Source organism: Eubalaena glacialis, chromosome 6, assembly GCF_028564815.1.
Source record: "Eubalaena glacialis isolate mEubGla1 chromosome 6, mEubGla1.1.hap2.+ XY, whole genome shotgun sequence".
Lineage (NCBI taxonomy): Eukaryota > Metazoa > Chordata > Mammalia > Artiodactyla > Balaenidae > Eubalaena > Eubalaena glacialis.
The window spans coordinates 61,369,242-61,392,065 of NC_083721.1; the positions used below are offsets into that span (position 1 = coordinate 61,369,242).

At 36.4% G+C, this 22,824-nt stretch overlaps 1 protein-coding gene across 3 annotated transcripts in view; it reads left to right on the plus strand.

Annotated features, from left to right (window-relative positions):
• Nucleotides 1-22,824, plus strand: part of GRAMD1C (GRAM domain containing 1C) — a 92,838-nt gene that overhangs the window by 10,533 nt on the left and 59,481 nt on the right. For 2 of the 3 annotated variants that reach the window (XM_061193090.1, XM_061193091.1), the window contains exon 2: nt 11,895-11,979. The exons of the other annotated variant lie outside the window; for it this stretch is intronic. In XM_061193090.1, coding sequence (XP_061049073.1) covers nt 11,895-11,979 — 85 coding nt within the window. The remainder of the gene's footprint in view (nt 1-11,894; nt 11,980-22,824) is intronic. 3 annotated transcript variants of the gene reach the window in all.

Genomic DNA, 22,824 nt, shown 5'->3' on the forward strand with positions numbered 1-22,824 from the left:
TATGCTGTCCTCCACAACATATCTTGGATTTTTTTCAAGCTAAAAATGATATTTTGTATTTTCACTTTGGAAACTGATAAAAAGAGTAAACTCGTTTTCCAATTTCTGTTGGCTTAAAAAACATATTTTATGCAATTAAAAATTTCAATTATAGATAGATATTGTTTGAAAAACCTAGATCTCTTTTTAACACTTTTAGATTTAATTATAAAGGGATAGGAACTAACATTTCTAGCTATATGGAGAGAGGACTGTCTAACTTAAAAGCTCTTTTGCTACCAAGTACCTAGAAATTCTCCGTGAAATGTTACAAACATCTTTTTAATACAATGCTTTTCTGGGCTCTCAAGGTAGCAAGGGAAATAACTAAGGGCTAAAGGAGAAGAGGGAACTGATTGCCAGAGTTGTAAGCATGAGAATTAATGCTGAGTCAGCCCTGAGGAGTTTATTAGTCTCAGTAACCAAAGGTTTAATGGCCACCCCAGGATAGGGGATGATGCCTTGGATTTGTAGGAATTGGAACTGAGAACTGTTTACAAAGCTATGACTCTTGAAGAGTTTTACCCTCCGTGAAAGGGCAGGTTGAAGACAAGGAAGCTTATCTGTCTCAACTTGGGCTTGGGGTGGTGGGGGAAACTGGGACTAACTGTTGTTCGTCTCTCATGAAGTTTTGGGACTTGGATTTAATACTTTATGAGCAAGCAGAAGGAGATTCAATAGATAGCATGTTAGTCCCTCTAAAACTTCCTGTCGAACTACCAGAGTGAGCTTCTATTACCCTAGTCACACTTGGCTCAATCATTATGTTATTTTAATTGCATTGTTTCTCTGGTCAAGATGTTACTAAGTAGTAAAATGGCCTAATGGTAGGCAGTACAAATAAGGGTATGGGGTATTGACATCTGAATCAGAATTAAAAGCACTTTAAACATTTTCCCCTCTTACATAGAATTAACACCTTTATTCTATCCCTACCAACCTTTCCTTCTTTTACTCTTTTTTTTTCACTTGTAGTTTGAGATAATTTTACATTCACATGTAGTTGTAAGAATAATAGAGATACTCTGTACCCTTTAAACAGTTTTGCCTAATGGTAACATCCTGCAAAACTGTAGTACAATATCATGGCTAGCATATTGATATTGATAAGGTCACAATATGGAACATTTCTTTCACAACAAGAATCCTTTTTATAGGCACAACGCTTTTATAGACACAGCCACTTTATTTCTGCCCCTTGCCCCTACTTAACCCTTGGCAACCACTAACCTGTTTTCCAGGTTAGTGGAAAACATTTTCCATTTTGATAATTGTTTCATTTCAAGAATATTATATAAAAGAAATAATACAGTTATGTAACATTTTATATTGGCTATTTTCACTCATATTCCCCTGCAGATCCATCCATTTTGTTTTATGTACCAATAGTTTATTCCTCTTTAATGCTGAGTAGTATTCCATGGTATGGATCAATCACAGTTTAACCATTCTTCCATTGAAGAACATCTGGGCTGTTTCCTGTTTTCGACCATGATGAATAAAGCTGCTATAAACATCCGCGTACAGGTGTTTGTGTGAACATAAGTTTTCCTCTGGGATAAATGCCCAGGAGTGCAATTGTTGGGTCATCTGATTGTTGCATATTTAGTTTTTAAGAAACTGCCAAACTTTTCCAGAGTTGCTGTACTAGTTTACATTTCCACTAGCAAAGTGTGAGTGATACAATTTCTCTGCATTCTTGCCTCCTTGTTGACTTTTTTTATCGTGAAAAGGGCCCTTACATATAAATTTAAATTTTAGAATATAGCCATACCTTGTTTTATTGCACTTCACAGATATTGCATACTTTACAAATTGAAGGTTTGTAGCTTGTGTTGAGCAAGCCTATCAGTACCATTTTTCCAACAACATTTGCTCACTTTGTGTCTCTGTGTCACATTTTGGTAATTCTTGCATATTTCAAACTTTTTTTATTGTTATATTTGTTATGGTGATCTGTGATCAATGATCTTTGATGTTAGTATTGTAATTGTTTGGGGATGTTTTATGTCCGAACATAAGACATTTACCTTGATCAGTAAATGTTTTATGTTCTGACTGCTCCACTGACCTGCCGTTCCCCTGTCTCTCATCCTCTCTGTGGACCTCCCTATTCCCTGAGACACAATAATATTGAGATTAGGCCATTTAATAACCCTGCAAGTGTTCAAATGAAAGGAAGAGTCATACATCTCTCACTTTAAATCAAAAGCTAGAAGTGATTAAGCTTAGTGAGGAAAGCATGTCGAAAGCTGAGATAGGCTGAAAGCTAGGCATTTTGCGTCAGTTAGCCATGTTTCGAATGCAAAGGAAAAGTTCTTGAAGGAAACTAAAAGTGCTACTTCAGTGAACAGGAATGATAAGGAAACAAAATAGCCTTATTGCTGATACGGAGAACGTTTTAGTGGTCTGCATAGAAGATCAAACTAGCCACAACAGTCCCTTAAGCCAAAGCCTAATCCCGGCAAGGTCCTAACTCTCTTCAGTTCTGCAAAGACTGAGAGAGGTAAGGAAGCTGCAGAAGAAAAGTTTGAAGCTGGCAGATGCTGTTTCATGAGGTTTAAGGAAGGAAGCCATCTCCATAACATCAAAGTTCAAGGTGAAACTGCAGTAAAATTATCCAAAATACCTCGCTAAGATAATTAACAAAGGTGGCTACACTATGCAATAGATTTTCAATGTAAACAAAAGAGCCTAATACTGGAAGAAGATACCATCTAGGACATTTATAGCTGGGGAGGAGAAGTCAGTGCTTGGCTTCCGAGCTTCAGAGAACAGGCTGCCTCTCTTGTTAGGGTCCAGTGCTGCTGGTGACTTAAGTTGAGGCCAGTGCTCATTTACCATTCTGAAAATCCTAGGGCCCTTAAGAATTATGCCAAATCTACTCTGTGCACAACAAGGCCCGGATGGCAGCACATCTGCTTACAATATGGTTTACTGACTATTTTAAACCCACTGTCGAGACCTGCTGCTTAAAAAAAAGAGTTCTTCAAAATATTACCGCTCATTGACAATGCATCTGGTCACCCAGGAGCTCTGATGGAGATATACAAGGAGATTAATGTTGTTTTCATGCCTGCTAACACAACATTCATGATGCAGCCCATGGGTCAAGGAGTAACTTCGACTTTCAATTCTTCTTATTTAAGAAATACATTTCATAAAACTGTAGCTGACATAGGAAGTGATTCCTCTGATGGGTCTGGGCAAAGTAAATTGAAAATCTTCTGGAAAGGATTCACCATCCTAGATGCCATTAAGAACGTTTGTGATTCCTGGGGAGAGGTCAAAATATCAACATTAACAGGAGTTTGGAAGAAGTTGATTTCAGCTCTCATGGATGACCTTGAGGGGTTCAGTACTTTAGTGGAAGAAGTAACTGCAGATGTGATGGAAATAACAAGAGAACTAGAATTAGAAGTGGAGCCTGAAGAGATGACTGAATTGCTGCAATCTCAGGATGAACCTTTAACGGATGAAGAGTTGCTTTTTATAGATGAGCAAAGAAAATGTTTTCATGAGATGGAATCTACTCATAGTGAAGATGCCGTGAAGATTGTTGAAATGACAACGAAAGGATCTAGAGTATGACATAAACTTAGTTAATAAAGCAGCAGCAGGGTTTGAGAAGATTGACTACAGTTTTGAAAGAACATCTACTGTAAGTAAAATACTATCGAACCGTATTTGCATGCTACAGAGAAATCATTCATGAAAGGATGAGTCAGTCGATGTGACAGACTTCATTGTAGTGTTATTTTAAGAACTTTCCATTGTCACCCCAACTTCAGCAACCACCACCTTGTTTAGTCAGCAGCTGTCAACATTGAGGCAAAAATCTCCACCAGAAAAAAGATTATGACTTGCTGAAGGCTCAGATGATGGTTAGCATTTTTTAGCAGTAAAGTATTTTTTAGTTAAGGTATTTACATTTTTTTTTTAGACATAATGCTATTGCACATTTAATAGACTACAGTATAGTATAAACATAACTTTTGTATACAGTGGGAAACCAAAAAATTTGAATGGCTCACTTTATTGCAATATTTACTTTATTGCGGTGATCTGGAACTGAACCTGCAGTATCTTTGAGGTATGCCTGTGATCTTGTCTATATCTGCAAACGATCTTGCTGGGATTTTGATAGAAATTGTGTAAAACCTATATATCTTCGGGGAAGATTGACATTTTTACTACATTGAGTCTTTCAATCCAGGGACGTGGTATGTCTCTCTATGTATTTAGATCTCTTGATTTCTTTCATCAGTGTTTTCTAGTTTTCAGCATACACATCTTTTCATATTGTGTTCATATTGGGATTTCTGTTTAGACAATCATGTCATATATAAACAAAGATGGTTTTACGTCTCCCATATTGATCTGTATGTTTTTTGTTTCCTTTTCTTACCTTATTGTGCTGAATAGAACTTGCAACACTATGTTGAATAAGAGTGGTAAGAATGGACATCCTTGGCTTTTTCTTGATCTCAGGGAGAAGGCATTAAGTCTTTCACTATTGAAGTATTTTGTTAACTATCGGTATTTTGTAGATGTTCTTTATCAAATTGAGGAAGTTTCCTGTATTCCTATTTTTCTGAGTTTTTAAAATCACAAATGGGACTTCCCTGGTGGCGCAGTGGTTAAGAATCTGCCTGCCAATGCAGGGAACATGGGTTCAAGCCCTGGTCCGGGAAGATCCCACATGCCACAGAGCAACTACGCCCGCAAGCCACAACTACTGAAGCCCACGCACCTAGAGGCCGTGCTCCGCAACAAAGAGAAGCCACTTCAGTGAGAAGCCCACGCGCCACAACGAAGAGTAGCCCCTGCTTGCTGCAACTGGAGAAAGCCCGTGTGCAGCAACAAAGACCCAACGTAGCCATAAACAAACAAACAAACAAACAAATAAATTAATTAATAAAATCACAAATGGACATTGACTTTTGTAAAATTTTATTTCTGTTTCAGATGATGTGGTAATGTGATTTTTCTTTTTCAACATGTTAGTATGGTGAATTACGTTGGTAGATTCGTGAATGTTGAACCTGCCTTGGATTCCTGGAATAAACTCCAGTTGGTCATGTTGTATAATTTTCATTTATTGCTGTATTGCAGTTGCTAGTACATTGTTGGGGATTTTGCATCTATATTTATAATTTTCTTTTTTTTGTACTGTCTTTATCTTGTTTTGGTATCAGGGTAAGACTACCTTAATATAGTGAGTAGGGAAGTGCTCCCTTCTCTTCTGTTTTTTAGAAGAGGCTGTAGACTTAGAGTTAATTTTTTTAAAGTTTTATAAAATTCTCCACGGAAGCCATCTGGGCCTGGAGATTTCTTCCTTGGGAGATTTTAAATTATAAATTCAATTTCATTAATGGTTGTAAATCTATTCAAATTATTTCATATTGAGTGAGTTGTGATAGTTTGTGTCTATTCATCTAAGTTGTCATATTTATATGTGTAGAGCTGTTTATAGTATTGCCTTATTTCCTTTTGATGTCTTTGGAGTCTGTAGTGCTATATACCTTGTTTTATTCCTCATATTGATAATTCATATCTTCTTGCTCAAGGTTTTTTTTCCTTTGTCAGTCTTGCTAGAGGTTTGCCAGTTTCATTGATTATTTTAAAAGAATCATCTCTTTTTTCATCGATACTCTGTTGTTTTTATTTTTCTGTTTCATTGATTTCTCTTATCTTTATTATATACTTTTTTTTTTTTGCTCATGTTGGGTTTATTTTGCTCTCCCTCTTCTAAGATTTTGAGTTGGACACTGAGATTATTAGACTTTTCCCCTTTCCTAATGTGTGCATTTAGTGCTATAAATTTGTTTCTCAGCTTCAATTGTGTCCCACAAATGTTGGTATATTGTATTTTTATTTTCATTCAGTTCAGTATATTTTTTATTTCCCCTGAGATTTCGTCTTTGGCCCATGGATTATTTAGATGTGCGTTGTTTAGTGTCCAAGTGTTTGGGGATTTTTGTGCTATCTTCCTGTTACTGATTTCTAGATTGATTTCATTATGGTCAGAAAACACACTCTGTATGATTTCACTTCTCTTAATTTGTTGAGATATGGCTGAACATATAGACTGTTTTGGTTTTTGTTCCAATATACTTGATATTATCAGTCTTTAAAGTTTTGCTAACCTTATACATTTGAAATAGTACCTGGGAGAACGTAGATGAACTAGACAAATTCCTAGAAAAACACTAACTACTGAAACGGACTCAAGAAGAAATAGAAAATCTCAAAAGACCTATAACAAGGAAAGAGAGTGAATTACTAAGAAGACCAAACCAAACCAAACCAAAGCAAGAAAACTTCACAGAGTAAAGCTCAGTACCAGATGGCTTCACTGGCAGATTCTACCACATTGTTTAAAGGAGAATTAACACAAATCCTTCAAAATCTCTTCCATTAAAAAAAAAAAAAAGGAACACTTCCTAAATCATTCACTGAGGCTAGTGTTACCCTGATTCTAAAACCAAAATTAATTGAAAATCTATACATTGCAGTGAACAACTTGAAAATGAAATTTAAAAAAGAATTCCATTTACAATAGCATCAAAAGAATGAAATACTTAGGAGTAAATTTAACAAAAGAAGTGTAAGACAGGAACACTGAAACTATGAAGCCACATGAAAGAAATTTTAAATTCTATAAATAAATGAAAAGATATTTTTTGTTCATGAGTTGGAAGATTTAACATTGTTGAGATGGCAATACTCCCTAAATTGATCTACAAATTCAGTGCCATCCCTATCAAGATCCCAACTGATTTTTTTTTTTTTTGGGTGTGGAAATTTACAAGCTGAATCTAAGTTCATACGGAAATGCAAGGGCCAAGAATATCCAAGACAATGTTGAAAAAGAGTGAAGTTGGAAAATATAAACATCCTAATTTCAAAACTTACTACAAAGCTACAGTGATCAAGACAATGTGGCCCTGATATAAGGCTAGACACATAGATTAATAGAATAGAATAGAGTCTAGAAATAAACTCTCACATTTATGGTCAGTTGACTTTTGACAAGGGTGCCAAAACAATTCATTGAGGGAAATAGTCTTTTCAACAGATCGTTCTGGGACAACTAGATATCCACATACAAAGGAATGAATTTGGACCCCCTATTTCATACTGAATACAAAATTAATTCAAAATGGATCATAGACCTAAATGTAAGAATTAAAATTGTAAAACTTTTAGAAGAAAATATAGGTGTAAATCTTCATGACCTTTGGATTAGGCAATAATTTCTTAGATATGATACAAAGCTCAAGGGGCAAAAAAAAAAAAAAGATAAGTTAGACTTCATCAAAGTTATAAACTTTTGTGATTCAAGGAGTCCATTAAGAAAATGAAAAGACAACTCACAGAATGTGAGAATATATTTGCAGATCAAATATCTGATAAGGGACTTATACTGGAATATATAAAGAACTCATAGTTGAATAATAAAAACACAAATAACCCAATTAAAATGTGAATAGACATTTCTCCAAAGATATGCAAATGGTGAATAAGCACAGGAAAAGATGTTCAACATCAATCATCATTATCTAAACATAAATCAAAACTACAATCGGATACCGTTTCACACCCTCTAGGATGACTGTAATGAAAAAGACAGACATTAGGTGCTGGCGAGTATGTGGAGAAATAGGAACCCTCATGCATTGCTTGTGGGAATGTAAAATGGTGCAGCCAATTTGGAAAATAGTTTGGCAGTTCCTCAAAATGTTAAACATAGAGTTACCATGTAAGCCAGCAATTCGACTCTTGGGTATATACCCAAGAGAACTGAAACATAGTCACACAAAAATTTGTACATCCATGTTCATAGTGGCAGTATTCATAATAGCCAAAAAATGGAAACAACACTAATGTCCATCAACTGATGAATACATAGATAAAATGTGGTATAATATATTCATAAAGTGGAATAATATCCATAAACTGAAATGTTGTAATGTTTCATGCTACAATATGGATGAACCTTGAATACATTATGCTAAGTGATAGAAGACAGACACAAAGACCACAATATTGCATGGTTCTGTTTATATGAAATTCCCAGAATAAGCAAATCTATAGAGACAGAAAGTAAATTAGTGGTTGATAGGGGCTGGGTGGAGGGGCAAGTGGGGAATGACTGCTAATTGGTATAGGGTTTTTTTTGGGAATGATAAAAGTTTTTGGAATTAGATAATGGTGATAGTGGCACAGCTTTGTGACTATACCAAAACACACTGAATTGTATATTGTAAAAGGGTGAATTTTATGGTATGTGAATTATATTTCCATTTTAAAAAGTGAGTGCCTTGTTGGCATGGAACTCTAAATGACTATTTTCTTCTGCATTGAATGGGTAGAAATGGGCTCTCTGAAGAGATTCATTGCCTCTCTAGTAGTACAGTAATTCTTGATATAGCCCATTCAGTAATCTTAAATAATCATTCATTCTGTTCATCAGGATTTTTGTTTCATTTCCTTCTGGGCCCATGATAGATATTTGTTTCTCCATGTTCCTGAGTTAAGTGTAGCCATGTGACTATTTTTTGTCAATGAAATGTGAACAAAATGATGTGTGTCATTTCTAGGGGGAAGCCGTTAGAGTTAGTACACTCTTTGCCATGTTCCTGTCCCTGGATGGTGGAGCCTTTATTAGTGTATGTCCCTGTGTTAGGACAGTGTGGAACTAAGCCTTTTGCCAACCCACATTGTTCATTTATGTTTAAATGGGAAATAAACCATTGTTCTTGTAAGCACTGAGATTTGGGGGTTGCTGATTACTACAGTACAATCTAGTCTTTTATGACTAATGTACCAAGTTAATTTACTCTTAATTTTTACACTTTCTCTTATTCCAATCTGCTATCAAAACTGCTTTAAAAATCTGCTTATGAGTTTATGGAGTGTGCCATAGATACTAATCAGTGAGACTCTCCAGATCATTTTTGACTAGCTGGTGCCAGCCATTAGGATTTTTGGACTGCAAGATGCTAGTTTATTGAATTTTACTGTATTGACATGTATAAATATGCACCAAAAGTGTTGGAATTACTTAGAATTAGAAGATTGTTACTTTTTGAAAATGATTTTAGAGAAAGAAGAAATTGGGACCTTCAAGGACGGATACTTTAAAATATATATATATATTTTTATATATACTTCACAAAATATATATATATATATATTTGACACACCACACGGCTTGTGGGATCTTTGTTCCCCGACCAAGGGTGGAACCCGGGGCCCTGGCAGGGAGAGTGCCGAGTCTTAACCACTCTGATTGCCGTGGCTAGGACTTCCAAAACTATGTTGAATAATAGTGGCAAGAGTGGACATCCTTGTCTTGTTCCTGATCTTAGAGGAAATGCTTTCAATTTTTCACCATTGAGAATGATGTTTGCTGTGGGTTTGTCGTATATGCCCTTTATTATGTTGAGATAGGTTCCCTCTAGACCCACTTTCTGAAGAGTTTTTATCATAAGTGGGTGTTGAATTTTGTCAAAAGCTTTTTCTGCATCTATTGAGATGATCATATGGTTTTTATTGTTCAATTTGTTAATATGGTGTATCACATTGATTGATTTGCGTGTATTGAAGAATCCTTGCATCCCTGGGATAAACCTCACTTGATCATGGTGTATGATCCTTTTAATGTGTTGTTGGATTCTGTTTGCTAGTATTTTGTTGAGGATTTTTCATCTATATTCATCAGTGATATTAGTCTGTAATTTTCTTTTTTTGTAGTATCTTTGTTTGGTTTTGGTATCAGGGTGATGGTGGCCTCGTAGAATGAGTTAGGGGGTGTTCCTTCCTCTGCACTTTTTTGGAAGAGTTTGAGAAGGATGGGTTTTGGCTCTTCTGTAAATGTTTGATAGAATTCACCTGTGAAGCCATCCGGTCCTGGACTTTTGTTTGTTGGAAGATTTTTAATCACAGTTTCAATTTCATTACTTGTGATTGGTCTGTTCATATTTTCTGTTTCTTCCTAGTTCAGTCTTGGAAGGTTATACCTTTCTAAGAATTTGTCCATTTCTTCCAGGTTGTCCATTTTATTGGCATAGAGTTGCTTGTAGTAGTCTCTTATGATGCTTTGTATTTCTGTGGTGTCCGTTGTAACTTCTCCTTTTTCATTTCTAATTTTATTGATTTGAGTCCTCTCCCTCTTTTTCTTCTCATTAGTTCTTTGAAAATATTTTAAATAACTGCTTTGATGTCTTTGCTAAATGCAGTATCTGGGAACCATGAAAGACTCTATTGCCTGCTTTTTTCTTTTCTTATTATGAGTCACATTTTTCTATTTCTTTTCATGTTTCATAAGTTTTTTGAAAATTGGACAACATAGGGACTTCCCTGGTGGTGCAGTGGTTAAGAATCGCCTGCCAATGCAGGGGACACGGGTTCAACCCCTGGTCTGGGAAGATCCCACATGCCGCGGAGCAACTAAGCCTGTGCGCCACAACTACTGAGCCTGCACTCTAGAGCCCGCAAGCCACAACTACTGAAGCCCATGTGCCTAGAGCTCGTGCTCCACAACAAGAGAAGCCACTGCAATGAGAAGCCCGCACACCGCAACGAAGAGTAGCCCCTGCTCGCCACAACTAGAGAAAGCCCACGCAGCAATGAAGACCCAACACAGTCATAAATAAATAAGTGAATAAATAAAATTAATTAAAAAAAAGAAAATTGTACAATATAGATAACATACTGTAGCAGCTGTGGATTCTGATTGCATCCTTTCTACCCCTAAAGCTTGTCATTGCTAATTTCTGTTTAGTAACTTGCCTAGGGTAAATCTGTGAAATATGTTTGTCCTGTGGTATGTGGAAGCAAATGTCTTTGCTCAGTTTATTATTATTGTTGTTGTTTTATTTTTAAGGCTGGTTTCTGGTGTCACCCCTTATATCAGCCAATCATTGGTCAGAAATTGTGCTCAAAGACAGAGAGCCAGTAAGGCTTTTCCCTTCTGCTGACAGATCTGTGTATAGGTTGGGTAGTGCATTCGAAATTCAGATCATTTTCAAGTTTGTCCCAGTTTTAATGTTCCACTGAGACTTCTTGTATCTCCATCCTGGAATGTGTGGATAGTTTGGGATTTCTCCATTCTCTGTTACACATGCGTGTAGTCCCTGTTTATTTAGGATTACATGGAGAATTTATCAAGTTCATCTGTGGCTGTCTCTCTTCTAAGATGTCTCTGTTACACCCCCTACTGATCTGACAGTCTGCTTGTTTGTTGTCCTAACTGGGACTTCAACCTCCACGCACTTGGATAGCTTCAGAATTTTTCCTTTCACTTCTGGGATAGGTTTTCTGCTTTCTACTCTGAATCAACTGAGTCCTGCTCTGTCAGCATCGCTGCTAGTTTTCATGGCCTGTTCCACCTTTGTAGAAGTACTACACTGACTTAACTTGCGGGGGAGGAAGAGTAATGGGAGCAGGCCCAGGAATGAGTGCCACAGACTTCTGATGCTCATACCCAGGTTCAGTAGATTTTCCTGAGAAAATATTTCTCCATTTATTGTATGCCTTTAGTCAATTTCCAATCATTTGAGATGATTGTTTTTGACAGTTGTTTTTTGTGTTTTTTTTCCCAACTATATATTTGACTTTGCGGAGAGGATTTGCCAAAGTCCTCACTTCATCATCCTGGAAGCATCCTTTGCTTCCTTTTGGTGTTTTTTGAAATGTTTATGTGGTTTTTCATATGAAGACATACAAAAATATTGCGTAAAAAGTGTATGATTTTAAAGTCCATTTTAATTTTATTTTCTAAGATACTACAGTTCATTTAATGATGATTATAATTAAACAGAAAATTAATTTTTTTATTGTTGCAGATTTCAAGTTCTGCCTATAAAGACAGGAATGAGGAGTATAAAAGACAGTTCACACATCTACCTGAAACAGAGAAGCTGATAGCAGGTAAAAAACCAGGAGGTTACAAAAAACCCTTTTACTACCTCATCAAAGTAGAGCTGATGAGTGACAATATTTGTAGAAAATTTAAGCCTTTATGCTACATAGAAACTATTTTTCGAGATAAGCAGCATCTTATCATCTGTAATTAAACAATGTAAAACTAAGTTGTAATTCAGGGAGGAGTGATTTCTGCAGTATTAAGTACAATTGACCCTTGAACATTGAAGGAGTTAGGAGCGCTGACTCTGCAGAGTCAAAAATCCATGTATAACTTATAGTCAGCCCTTCATATCCGCTGTCCCTCTGTGTCTGTGGTTCTGCATCCATAGATTCAACCAACCACAGATCTTGTAGTACTGTAGTATTTACTATTAAAAAAAATCTGCATTTAAGTCTACCCACACAGTTCAAACCCATGTTATTCAAGGGTCAGTTATACTCGCTAAAAAATAGACCTAAGAGGAAATGATTTGTCAGTTTCTTCTGGTGCTTGTTTCATATGGTTTTGTAGGGAAAATTTAAATTTGATGTTCAGTATATATTACTGTTCCTCAGAAAAAGGTGCTCTTTAGCAGATTATAGAGCAATTTTATAAAAACTTTTAGGGCTTTATCATTATTCATATAGTCTTTCAGGTAGATTGTTTTTGAAATAGGCCTTAAGAGGAAAAATTTAGTCATAGTACTTACAAAAGTGCTTTATTTTTGCTATAAGTATAATATAGATTCTTTACCATCAAAATACTGAAGTTGGCTTTAGTTTTAGTACATATTTCATTTAAACCATTTATTCATAGGAATTTCTCAGATTTCTGGTGCTGTCGGTTAATATTCAATTCAATGTAACTGAATTTCTAGAGAGTTCAGTTTAGTTCTTTAAATATCAAAGAAATGAATCAAAACAATTTTTAAAAAGATTGGAATGTAATATAGTCTCACGATAATAGAGTGTATGGTAAAAAAGTGAAAGATCATTTCACCCAAGACCACTCTGACCTTCTTCCTGGGTGATAACCACTTTTAGCAATTTCTTATGTATATTTCCAGAAATTTTCTGTATGTATATCAAGAGGAATATATTCCTAAGAGAACTTAAATGGGAGCACACTGTGCTTACTGTTTTCAGTCTTGTTTAGAGCTCTATTAGCACTACTTATGGATCCACTTCATTCTTTTAATGGCTGCCTAGCAGTCAATTGAATGAATTTTGTACCATAATTTGTTTAATAAATCCCCTACTGATGGACATTTTGATTGCTTCCTGTCTTTTGCTATTACCACTAATGCTACATTGAACCTTCATGTTCATTTGTTTTGGCACGTATGTGCCACATGTATTGTAGGTTAAATTCCTTGAAGTGGAATTGTGACTAAAAGGTAATGAGCATTTAAAAGGTTTATACTGTTGCCAAGTTATCCTCCAAAAAGGCTACACCAATATTCATTCTCATCAACAGTGTATGTAAGTATCTGTTGTGCCACACCTCAGGAACTTTGCTTTAGCAAAATTTGGTAGATAGAATTGTATTTAAATATGCATTTCTTTAATTATGAGGGAGGTTGAACATCTATAAATCATTTGTATTTTTCTGTGAACCTTTCTTTTCATAAACTTTGCCCATTTTTCTAGCAGTTATTTGTCTTTTTCTTGTAATAGCTTGTTAGATGTTAAAAAAAATTAGATATTTTTCACATGTTGTTGCAAATGTGTCTTGCCAGTTTTGTCACTTGAAATCAAATACTTTTCATGGAAACCTTTATAAAATATTTTATACTCATCACTGCTTTCTTGAAAGAAATTAATCTGATAATACAGTGATATATACTCACTATAAAGCATTAAAGCCATACAGAAATGTGTAAAGAAAAAATTGAAAATCATTGGTGATCCTACCACCTATATGTAATTTTGCTTAATATTTTGTAGATATCTTTCAGTATGTATATTTGCTTTTAAAAATTTACATTTTTTGTGTTTTTCCTCACTGCTATAATAAACTTTTTCATTGTATAAAATTTGGAAAATACAGGCATTTACAAAGTAGAAATCTAAAACCACCTATAATTGTACTATCTGGAAATAATGTCAATGACACACATATCTATACAAATTAAAATATCTAATTGGTATCATTCTGTACAAATCTCTTTAAGTTCTTAGATTTAACCACATATTGGATCACTGTCTTCTGAAACAGAGAATCTTAAATTTAATTTAAACTTTTATTTTAAAAAACAACTCATTGTCATTTCAAATCCACAATATTATACTTTATAGGCTAGTTCAATAAATATTTAATAGTATTCAGTATGAGCCACACACCATGCTGTTTCTGAAGAACTTGGAGTGTGGTGGGAGAGCAAACACATATAAACAAATCACTATGATTCAGGGTGATATGAACAGTTTTAACAAGGTACAGAAGTGGTACAAAGGAAGACATAACATGTTGGAGGAAGGCAAGTATTTTAATTTTGGGCATGTTGAGGTTGAGTTGCCAAGACAACTAAAAAAAAATATATATATATATACATATATATGTGTGTATATATAATATAAATATTATCTGGAAATAAAGATTTAGTGTACACCACAGTAACCTTCTAACTTGTCTCTCCCCTATTCTTACGTGCCTTCAATCTATTCAATACTGTAGTTATAGTGGTTTTTCTAAGATGCAAATCTGATCAGATTAAAACCCTTCATGGATAGTATTCCAATGACCTTAGAATAAAGCTTGACTGCCTGACTTACGTGGCCTTTGATATATGTTAAATATCCTCTCATCCCTCATCCTTCATCAAGGTCCCTTCAGTCTCTAGCCTTCTGAAGGCAACCTTCTTTAGATATGTCATTTCCTTTTGTTTTCAGGCCTTTTTACTTCAGTTTGCCTAGAACTGTTTTCCCTCCTCTGTACCTGGCTATCTTTTGTCTATATATTTTTAAATATATATTTATGTATTATATATATTTACATATATATTTTATTTGTATATTTCTCATTTAGGAATGCCTTTACTGTAAATTTGACTGGGCTGGTACAGCTCTCGTATTCAGCTACTGCTCACCAGAGTAACAGTAGTAGTAGTTAAAATACTGAAACATTGACTGGTAAATAGCCACTGCCTTTAGCCCCCCAAGTGACTCCTCATACCTTAGCTCTCCTGGCTTCTCTTCTTGGATTCCCAGGGCCTTCCCGTGATCCAGCAATGAAAGGTTTTATATCTGACATAGAAAGGTCCCTGTAGAACTCTGATCCAACACTATGGTTGGTGATCAGTGCTGTTACTTTAAATATCACCTCTGGATAGATGCCTCCACTCTGTGTTCCCCTAAGTGCCTTGCACTTTTCTCTATCATATATTTACATAACCATTATCTATATTATTTGCTATTGTAACCCTGATACCAAGGTCAGTACTCGACTTATAATAATGGGTGCTCAATGATTGAATGGATGGTTGATGGAGAGAGGAATGACTGAGTAAATGAATATCAATGTCACTTAAAATCAGGAGAATAGATGAGCTCAACCATGGATAACATATAGAGTTAAAAGAACACTAACAGAAGAATCATGGCAGCAGTAGAAGAAGAAAATCCAGTAAAAAACTTCAGAAGGAAAGGTCAAATAATGTATGAAGATCCAGAAGAAAGGAGTATCACAGTGTTTCAGGGTGCAACGAGTTGTAAGAATCAGAATAATTTAACAGTGTGAAATACAGGTGAACTATATGAAAATAACAGTTTGTGGGATTGATCTAAAGTAAGTATATAGAGGAAATGTATAGTGTTAAATGAATATATTAAAAAACAAAAAGGAAGTAAAATCGGTAACCTAAGCTTACACCTAATAAATCTATAATAGAAGACGAAATTAAACCTAAAGCAAACAAAGGGAAAGAAATGATAAAGACCAGAGCATAAATTAATGAAATTAAAAATAGAGAAAACCAATGAAGCAAAAGCTGGTTCTCTGAAAAGATGAATAAAATTGAGAGACTGAGAGCTTGGTTGACCAAGAAAAATGATAGATGACACATATTACCAATATCAGGAACGGAAAAGGGGCCATCACTACTGATCCCATGGATAGTAAAAGGATAATAAGGAAATACTATGAACAACTCTATGCCCATAATGCAGTAATTTAGATAAAATAAACTAATTCTTTGAAAAATACAAACTACCAAACATCACACAAGAAGAAACGTATAGCTGGAATAGTCCTATACCTAGTAAAGAAATTGAATTTGTAGTTAAGAACCTTCCATAAAAAGAAAACTTGGTCTAGATAGTGTCAGTGGTGAATTCTATCAACCATTTATAGAAGAAATAGTATCATCCGTTCCAGAAAATAAGAAGGATCACTTCCCAACTCATTTTATGAGACTAGTATTACCAAAATACCAAAACCAGACAGAAACATTCCAAGAAAAGACCAATATCTGTCATGAACATAGAAATAAAAAGTTGAAACAAAATATTAGCAAATGAAATTCAGCATTTATAAAAGGGATTATGGATTATGACCAAGTGAGGTTCATTCCAGGAATGCAAGGCTGGTTAAACACTTAAAAAAAAAAATCAATGAAATTTATCATCTTAACAGACCAAATATGGAAAACCATGTGATCGTCTCAGTAGATGCAGAAAAAGTGTTTGACAAAATTCAACATTCATTCATAAGAAATCTCTCAGCAAGTTAGGGATAGAACTTCAATCTCCTTAGAAGTAGCTATGAAAAACCTACAGCTAACATCATACTTAATGATGAGAGAGTGAATGCCTTCCACTTAAAATTAGAAACTAGGCAAAGATGTCCTCTCTCACTACTCCTACTCAATATTGTACTAGAAGTTGTAAGTACAATGAGTGCATTAGACTTGAAAAGGAAATAAAAGGCATATACATTAGAAGAACAGGAAAAAAAACTAACTTTATTGCCAATAGACATGATTATTCATGTAGAAAATCTCAGATAATCTACAAAAAACTTCTAGATTTAATGAGTGAATTTAGTAAGGTCTCAGGATTGAAAGTCATTTGAAGGTAAAAGAAAGAGTCATATTTATATGTGCTAGCAAAGAACAATTGGAATTGAAATTTTAAAAATACCATTTACATCAGAACTTCCCAATAATGAAGCACTTAGGTATAAATCTAACACATATGCAGGCTCTGTATGCTGACACTAACACATTGACAAAAGAAGTCTAAATAAATGTTTATAGATTGAAAGACTCAATATTGTTAAGATCTCAATGAAAAATCCCAGCAAGCTTTTTCATAGATGAGTAAAATGACAAACTGATTCTAAAATTTATACAGAAAAACAAAGGAATTAGAATAGCCAAAATAATTCTGAAAAAGAAGAACAAAGCTGGAAGACACACATTACTCAATTTCAAGACTTATTATGAAACTACAGTAATCAAGAAAGTCTGAGATTTGCCAAAGGGTAGACATTTAGATAAATGGAACAGAAAAAAGCCCAGATATAAATTCATACAAATATTGTGAACTGATTTTTGACAAAGGTGCAAAGGCAATTCAATGGAGAAAAGTTAGTCTTTTCAACAAATGGTGCTGGAACAATTAGACGTCCATGTGCAGAAAAGCGAACCTTGATGCCTACCTTATACTTTTTACGGAAATTACCTCAAAATGGATCATAGAACTAAATGTAAAATGTAAAATTGTAGTACTTCTAGAAGAAAACATCTGGGTTTTTCTAGAGGAAATCTCTATGAACTCAGATTTGATGGTGAATTCTTAGATGTAATACCAATAGCATGATTCATACAAGAAAAGAATTGATAAATTGTACTTTTTTTTTTTTTTTTTTTTTAAAAAAAATTTATTTATTTTATTTATTTTTATTTTTGGCTGTGTTGGGTCTTTGTTGCTGCGCGCGGGCTTTCTCTAGTTGTGGCAAGCAGGGGCTACCCTTCGTTGCGGTGCGTGAGCTCCTCATTGCGGTGGCTTCTCTTGTTGCGGAGCACGGGCTCTAGGCACGCGGGCTTCAGTAGTTGCGGCACACAGGCTCAGTAGTTGTGGCTCACGGGCCCTAGAGCACAGGCTCAGTAGTTGTGGCACACGGGCTTAGTTGCTCCACAGCATGTGAGATCTTCCCAGACCAGGGCTTGAACCCGTGTCCCCTGCACTGGCAGGCGGATTCTTAACCACTGCGCCACCAGGGAAGCCCGATAAATTGTACTTTTTTTGCTCTGCAAAAGATACTTTTTAGAGAGTGAAAATATAAGACACAGGGAGAAAACAGTTGTTAATCACATACCTGATTTTTTCTTTTTAAAGAAACACTTCTATCCAGAATAGAAACTATTCTTAAAAGTTAACAGTAAGAACACAAACAACCCAATTAAAAAATGGGCAGATGCTTTACCAAAGGAGATATATGGATAGCAAATAAGCATATTAAAAATTGCACACTATCATCTGTCATAGGGAAATACAAATTAAAAGCACAATTAAATAAACAACATAGCTAATAGTCTTACTAAAATTAAAAACAGGGACTTCCCTGGTGGTCCAGTGGTGAAGAATCCACCTTCCAATGCAGGGGACGTGGGTTCGATCCCTGGTCAGGGAACTAAGATCCCGCATGCCTTGGGGCAACTAAGGCCACGTACCACAACTACCGAGCCCACGCACCTCAACGAGAGAGCCCGAGTGCCCTGGAGCCCACGCACCACAACTAGAGAGAGAAAAAACTGCATGCCACAACTAGAGAGAAGCCCGAGCACCACAAGGAAGAGCCTGCGTGCCTCAACAAAAGATCCCACGTGCCACAACTAAGACCTGACGCAGCCAAAAATAAATAAATAAATAAAAACTATTAAAAAATTAAATTAAATTAAAAAACAAAACCAAAAACAAAACAACTGACAACACCAAATGATGATGAGGCTGCAAAGCTATAGCAACTCCGCTGTGTTGGAAGATGTGGGTGACTGTGGCTGACCTCTACCATAGGGAGTTCACTAGGCAGTTATTTGATATCTGTCCCTGTTCTAGCTATCCCTCTTTGTACCTGCTGATTCTAAGTGTGAAGTCTCTCTGGGGTGGCATAGGGAAGAGTGGCTGTTATCTCTGCTGCAGCCTTCCCGTATATTTTTTGAGCTGAGGCTTTCTCTACACTGTGGTTTATACATTTGTATCCACTTTTTGTCTTCTAAAATTTATCAAAACTTCTAGTTTTTATACCCACCCCTCAGCATTGTTACGAATTTAATCTCTTTCATACGTCTTCCCTGTCATTTCAAAGGAATTTTGGAGCAAGAGGGGAAGTAGACACGTGTCAACTTAGACTGGAAGTTCTATGTACTAGTTTTGTACTAAAATAACAATATTTACACTGCTAAATATGTTTGTTGATTTGAATGTATTCACCTTGGGAGAATGCTTTCTTCAGTGATGTCATTGCTTAAAACATTTTTTAACTTCTCTGATTAAATGAGTGAACAAGGCAGATTTTCATGCTGGAAAATGTTGTGTTGGAAAAATATAATTAAAAACAAAATATCCTACCACCCCAGAAAACCTCTCCACAAAAGTAAAAGAGAAAGAAAACACTTGGTTTTATTATTGAATAAACATTAAAGTAGAATGTGATGTGCATCACAGGCAATCTGCAAAAGACATTGTGAAGGCAGAAAGAAATCTCACCCTTTTATATAGGCAGGCAGGTACAACCATTACATGTTCTAAAGATAAATGATAACTAGTCCTGGGCTTCCCTGGTGGCGCAGTGGTTAAGAATCTGCCTGCCAGTGCAAGGGACACGGGATCGAGCCCTGGCCCGGGAAGATCCCACAGGCCATGGAGCAACTAAGCCCGTGTGCCACAACTACTGGGCCTGTGTTCTAAAGCTCGCAAGCCACAACTACTGAGCCTGTGTGCCACAACTACTGAAGCCTGCGTGCCTAGAGCCCATGCTCTGCAACAAGAGAAGCCATGACGAGAAGCCTGCGTGCCACAATGAAGAGTAACCCCCGTTCACCGCAACTAGAGAAAGCCCACACGCAGCAACGCAGACCCAACACAGCCAGTAAATAAAAACAAACAAATAAATAAATTTACTAAAAAAAATGATAACTAGTCCTCAAGTAAGAGGACTTGATAGCACCATATGTGACATCAGTTCATCCTAAATTCATCTGGTAATTGGGGCGGCTGTGTTAGCTAATTGGCTTTATCTGAAGGAAAAATAAACTCACTTCTTAAAGATAAGAGTTAGTTTTGCAACTTGGATCAAGGCACCCACCGAAATTAGGCTCCTACCCACTCACAGAAACTGGGAGATGGGGTCTTATCTTCCCTGATGTTTACATTTGAAAGAGATGGCTCCCAGGTCCTGGAGAAAACATTCCTGGGTTATAAAACTGGCAAGAGACTTATTTTACTTTTTAAAAAAATTTTATTTTTATTTATTTTGTTTTTGGCTGCGTTGGGTCTTCGTTGCTGCGTGTGGGCTTTCTCTAGTTGCGGTGAACGGGGGTTACTCTTCATTGTGGCGCGCAGGCTTCTCGTCGTGGCTTCTCTTGTTGCAGAGCACGGGCTCTAGGCGCATGGGCTTCAGTAGTTGCGGCACACGGGCTCAGTAGTTGTGGCTCGCAGGCTCTAGAGTGCAGGCTCAGTAGTTGTGGCGCACGGGCTTAGTTGCTTCGCGGCATGTGGGATCTTCCCGGACCAGGGCTCGAACCCGTGTCCCCTGAATTGGCAGGCGGATTTTTAACCACTGCGCCACCAGGGAAGCCCTTATTTTACTTTTAAAAAGAGTCACGTCTCACAGGTGCAGAGAAAGAATTGATAAGCTTTCTAAAGAAAATGCTCTAAGGGGTTGGGGGGCGGTCTCTTTCCCTTTTTCACAAGGGAAAATTAATTTTTTTTCTTCTTCAGTTTGTATCTACCCTTACAGTTTTCTCAGGTAAAAAGCAAAGGGGGGAAAAAAAAACCCCCCAAAAAAATGTAAAGTATAAAAAATGAGAATGGTTATCTTTTGTTGTTTACGTACTAAATCTGAAATCAATCCTAAAAATGTTGTTCCAAAGAGTCTTTCTTAAGCAATATCAGCTTTCTTGGGCTCCCAAAGGTGATTGCTGCTAGAAAAGAATACTTTGGGTGTATATTTCCTGACATTATTATTATTATTATTTTTTTTAGAATATTGCTTCTGTTTTTTTTTATGTTTTGGTTTTTTTTTTTGGCCCTGAGGCATGTGGGATCTTAGCTCCCCAACGAGGGATCGAACCCACACCCCCTGCATTGGAAGGCGAAGTCTTAACCACTGGACTGCCAGGGAAGTCCCCCCCTGACATTATTGTTTAAAAACACATTATCTTAATTCAACATCATTATGGAGATATGCCTAAATTCTGTAAAATTAAATAGTACATCTTGTTCATTTAAATATGTGTATACTACTTATTGTGCAAGCTTACTCCAGAAGTATATAGTGCTGATTCACTCCACCTGTATTCCCATAACACTTTGTACATATTTCCATGGTATCCTTTATTATATTATAGTTATTAAAATAAATCTTTAAGTGTTAGAGCCATTCAATTGTGCTGAAATTGATCATGTAATAACTAGTAAGTTGATGTTAATGCACACATCAAAGTGACCTGTTGAAACTGTAACTCAGATTGGGACTCAAACCCAGGGTCTTTTAACTGAGATCACACACCTGGTCTCAGGACTTAATGAAACTCAGGTTCTTGATGCCTCGTCACAGATAGAATTCAGTGAGAGACAAAGTGATAGGTAAGAAGTGGATTTATTTAGAGAGAAACACACTCCACAGACAGAGTCTGGGATCTCAGAAGGCAAGAGTGGCACCAGGGTATGGGGTTGTCAGGTTTTATAGGGGTGGGTAATTTCATAGGCTAATGAGTGGGAGGAGTATTCCAGCTATTTTGGGGAAGGAGTGGGGATTTCCAGGAATTGGGCCACCACCCACTTTTTGACCTTTATGGTCGGCCTTGGAACTGTCATGGTGCCTGTGGGTATGTCATTTGGCTTGCTGATGTGCTACAATGAGCATATACTGAGGTTCAAGGTCTAGTGGAAGTCAGACTCGTCTGCCATCTTGGACCTATTTGGTTCTAATCAGTTTATGTCGTGTCCTTGGGCTGTCATTCTTTTAAAGGTTGCGCCGTGCCCTCTTCTCTCCTGTTTCACTGTGTTGCTTGGTTAATTTACTTAATTTTATTCTAACTTTCCAATAACCAATGATAAAGTTATAAAATCCATAAAACAATTTTTGACAAACATTATTTTCTTATTCAATTCTAGATGAATCATATTGTTAATATGACTCAAGTCAGGTAGAATATTGCCTTCTGAAGTGCTCATTATTGTTGTACATGTTTGTTTATCAGTAGGGAAATTGGGAGCAAAAACAAAGTAAAATCCCTTTGCTCTTTAAAACAATTTTTCTGGGACTTCCCTGGTGGCACAGTGGTTAAGAATCGCCTGCCAATGCAGGGGACACGGGTTCGATCCCTGGTCTGGGAAGATCCCACATGCCGCGGAGCAACTAAGCCCGCGCGCGCCACAACTACTGAAGCCCACACGCCTAGAGCCCGTGCTACAAAACAAGAGAAGCCACCGCAGTGAGAAGCCTGCGCACCGCAACAAAGAGTAGCCCCCGCTCGCTGAAGCTAGAGAATGCCCACGCGCAGCAATGAAGACCCAACAGAGCCAAAAAAAAAAAATTAAAAAAAAAATTTTTTTTCATTTCTTGCCTAGGACATATTGCTAGGAAACCATCTTACAAAAAATCAATTTTCATGAGGTATAAGTTTACTACAGTAAAACACA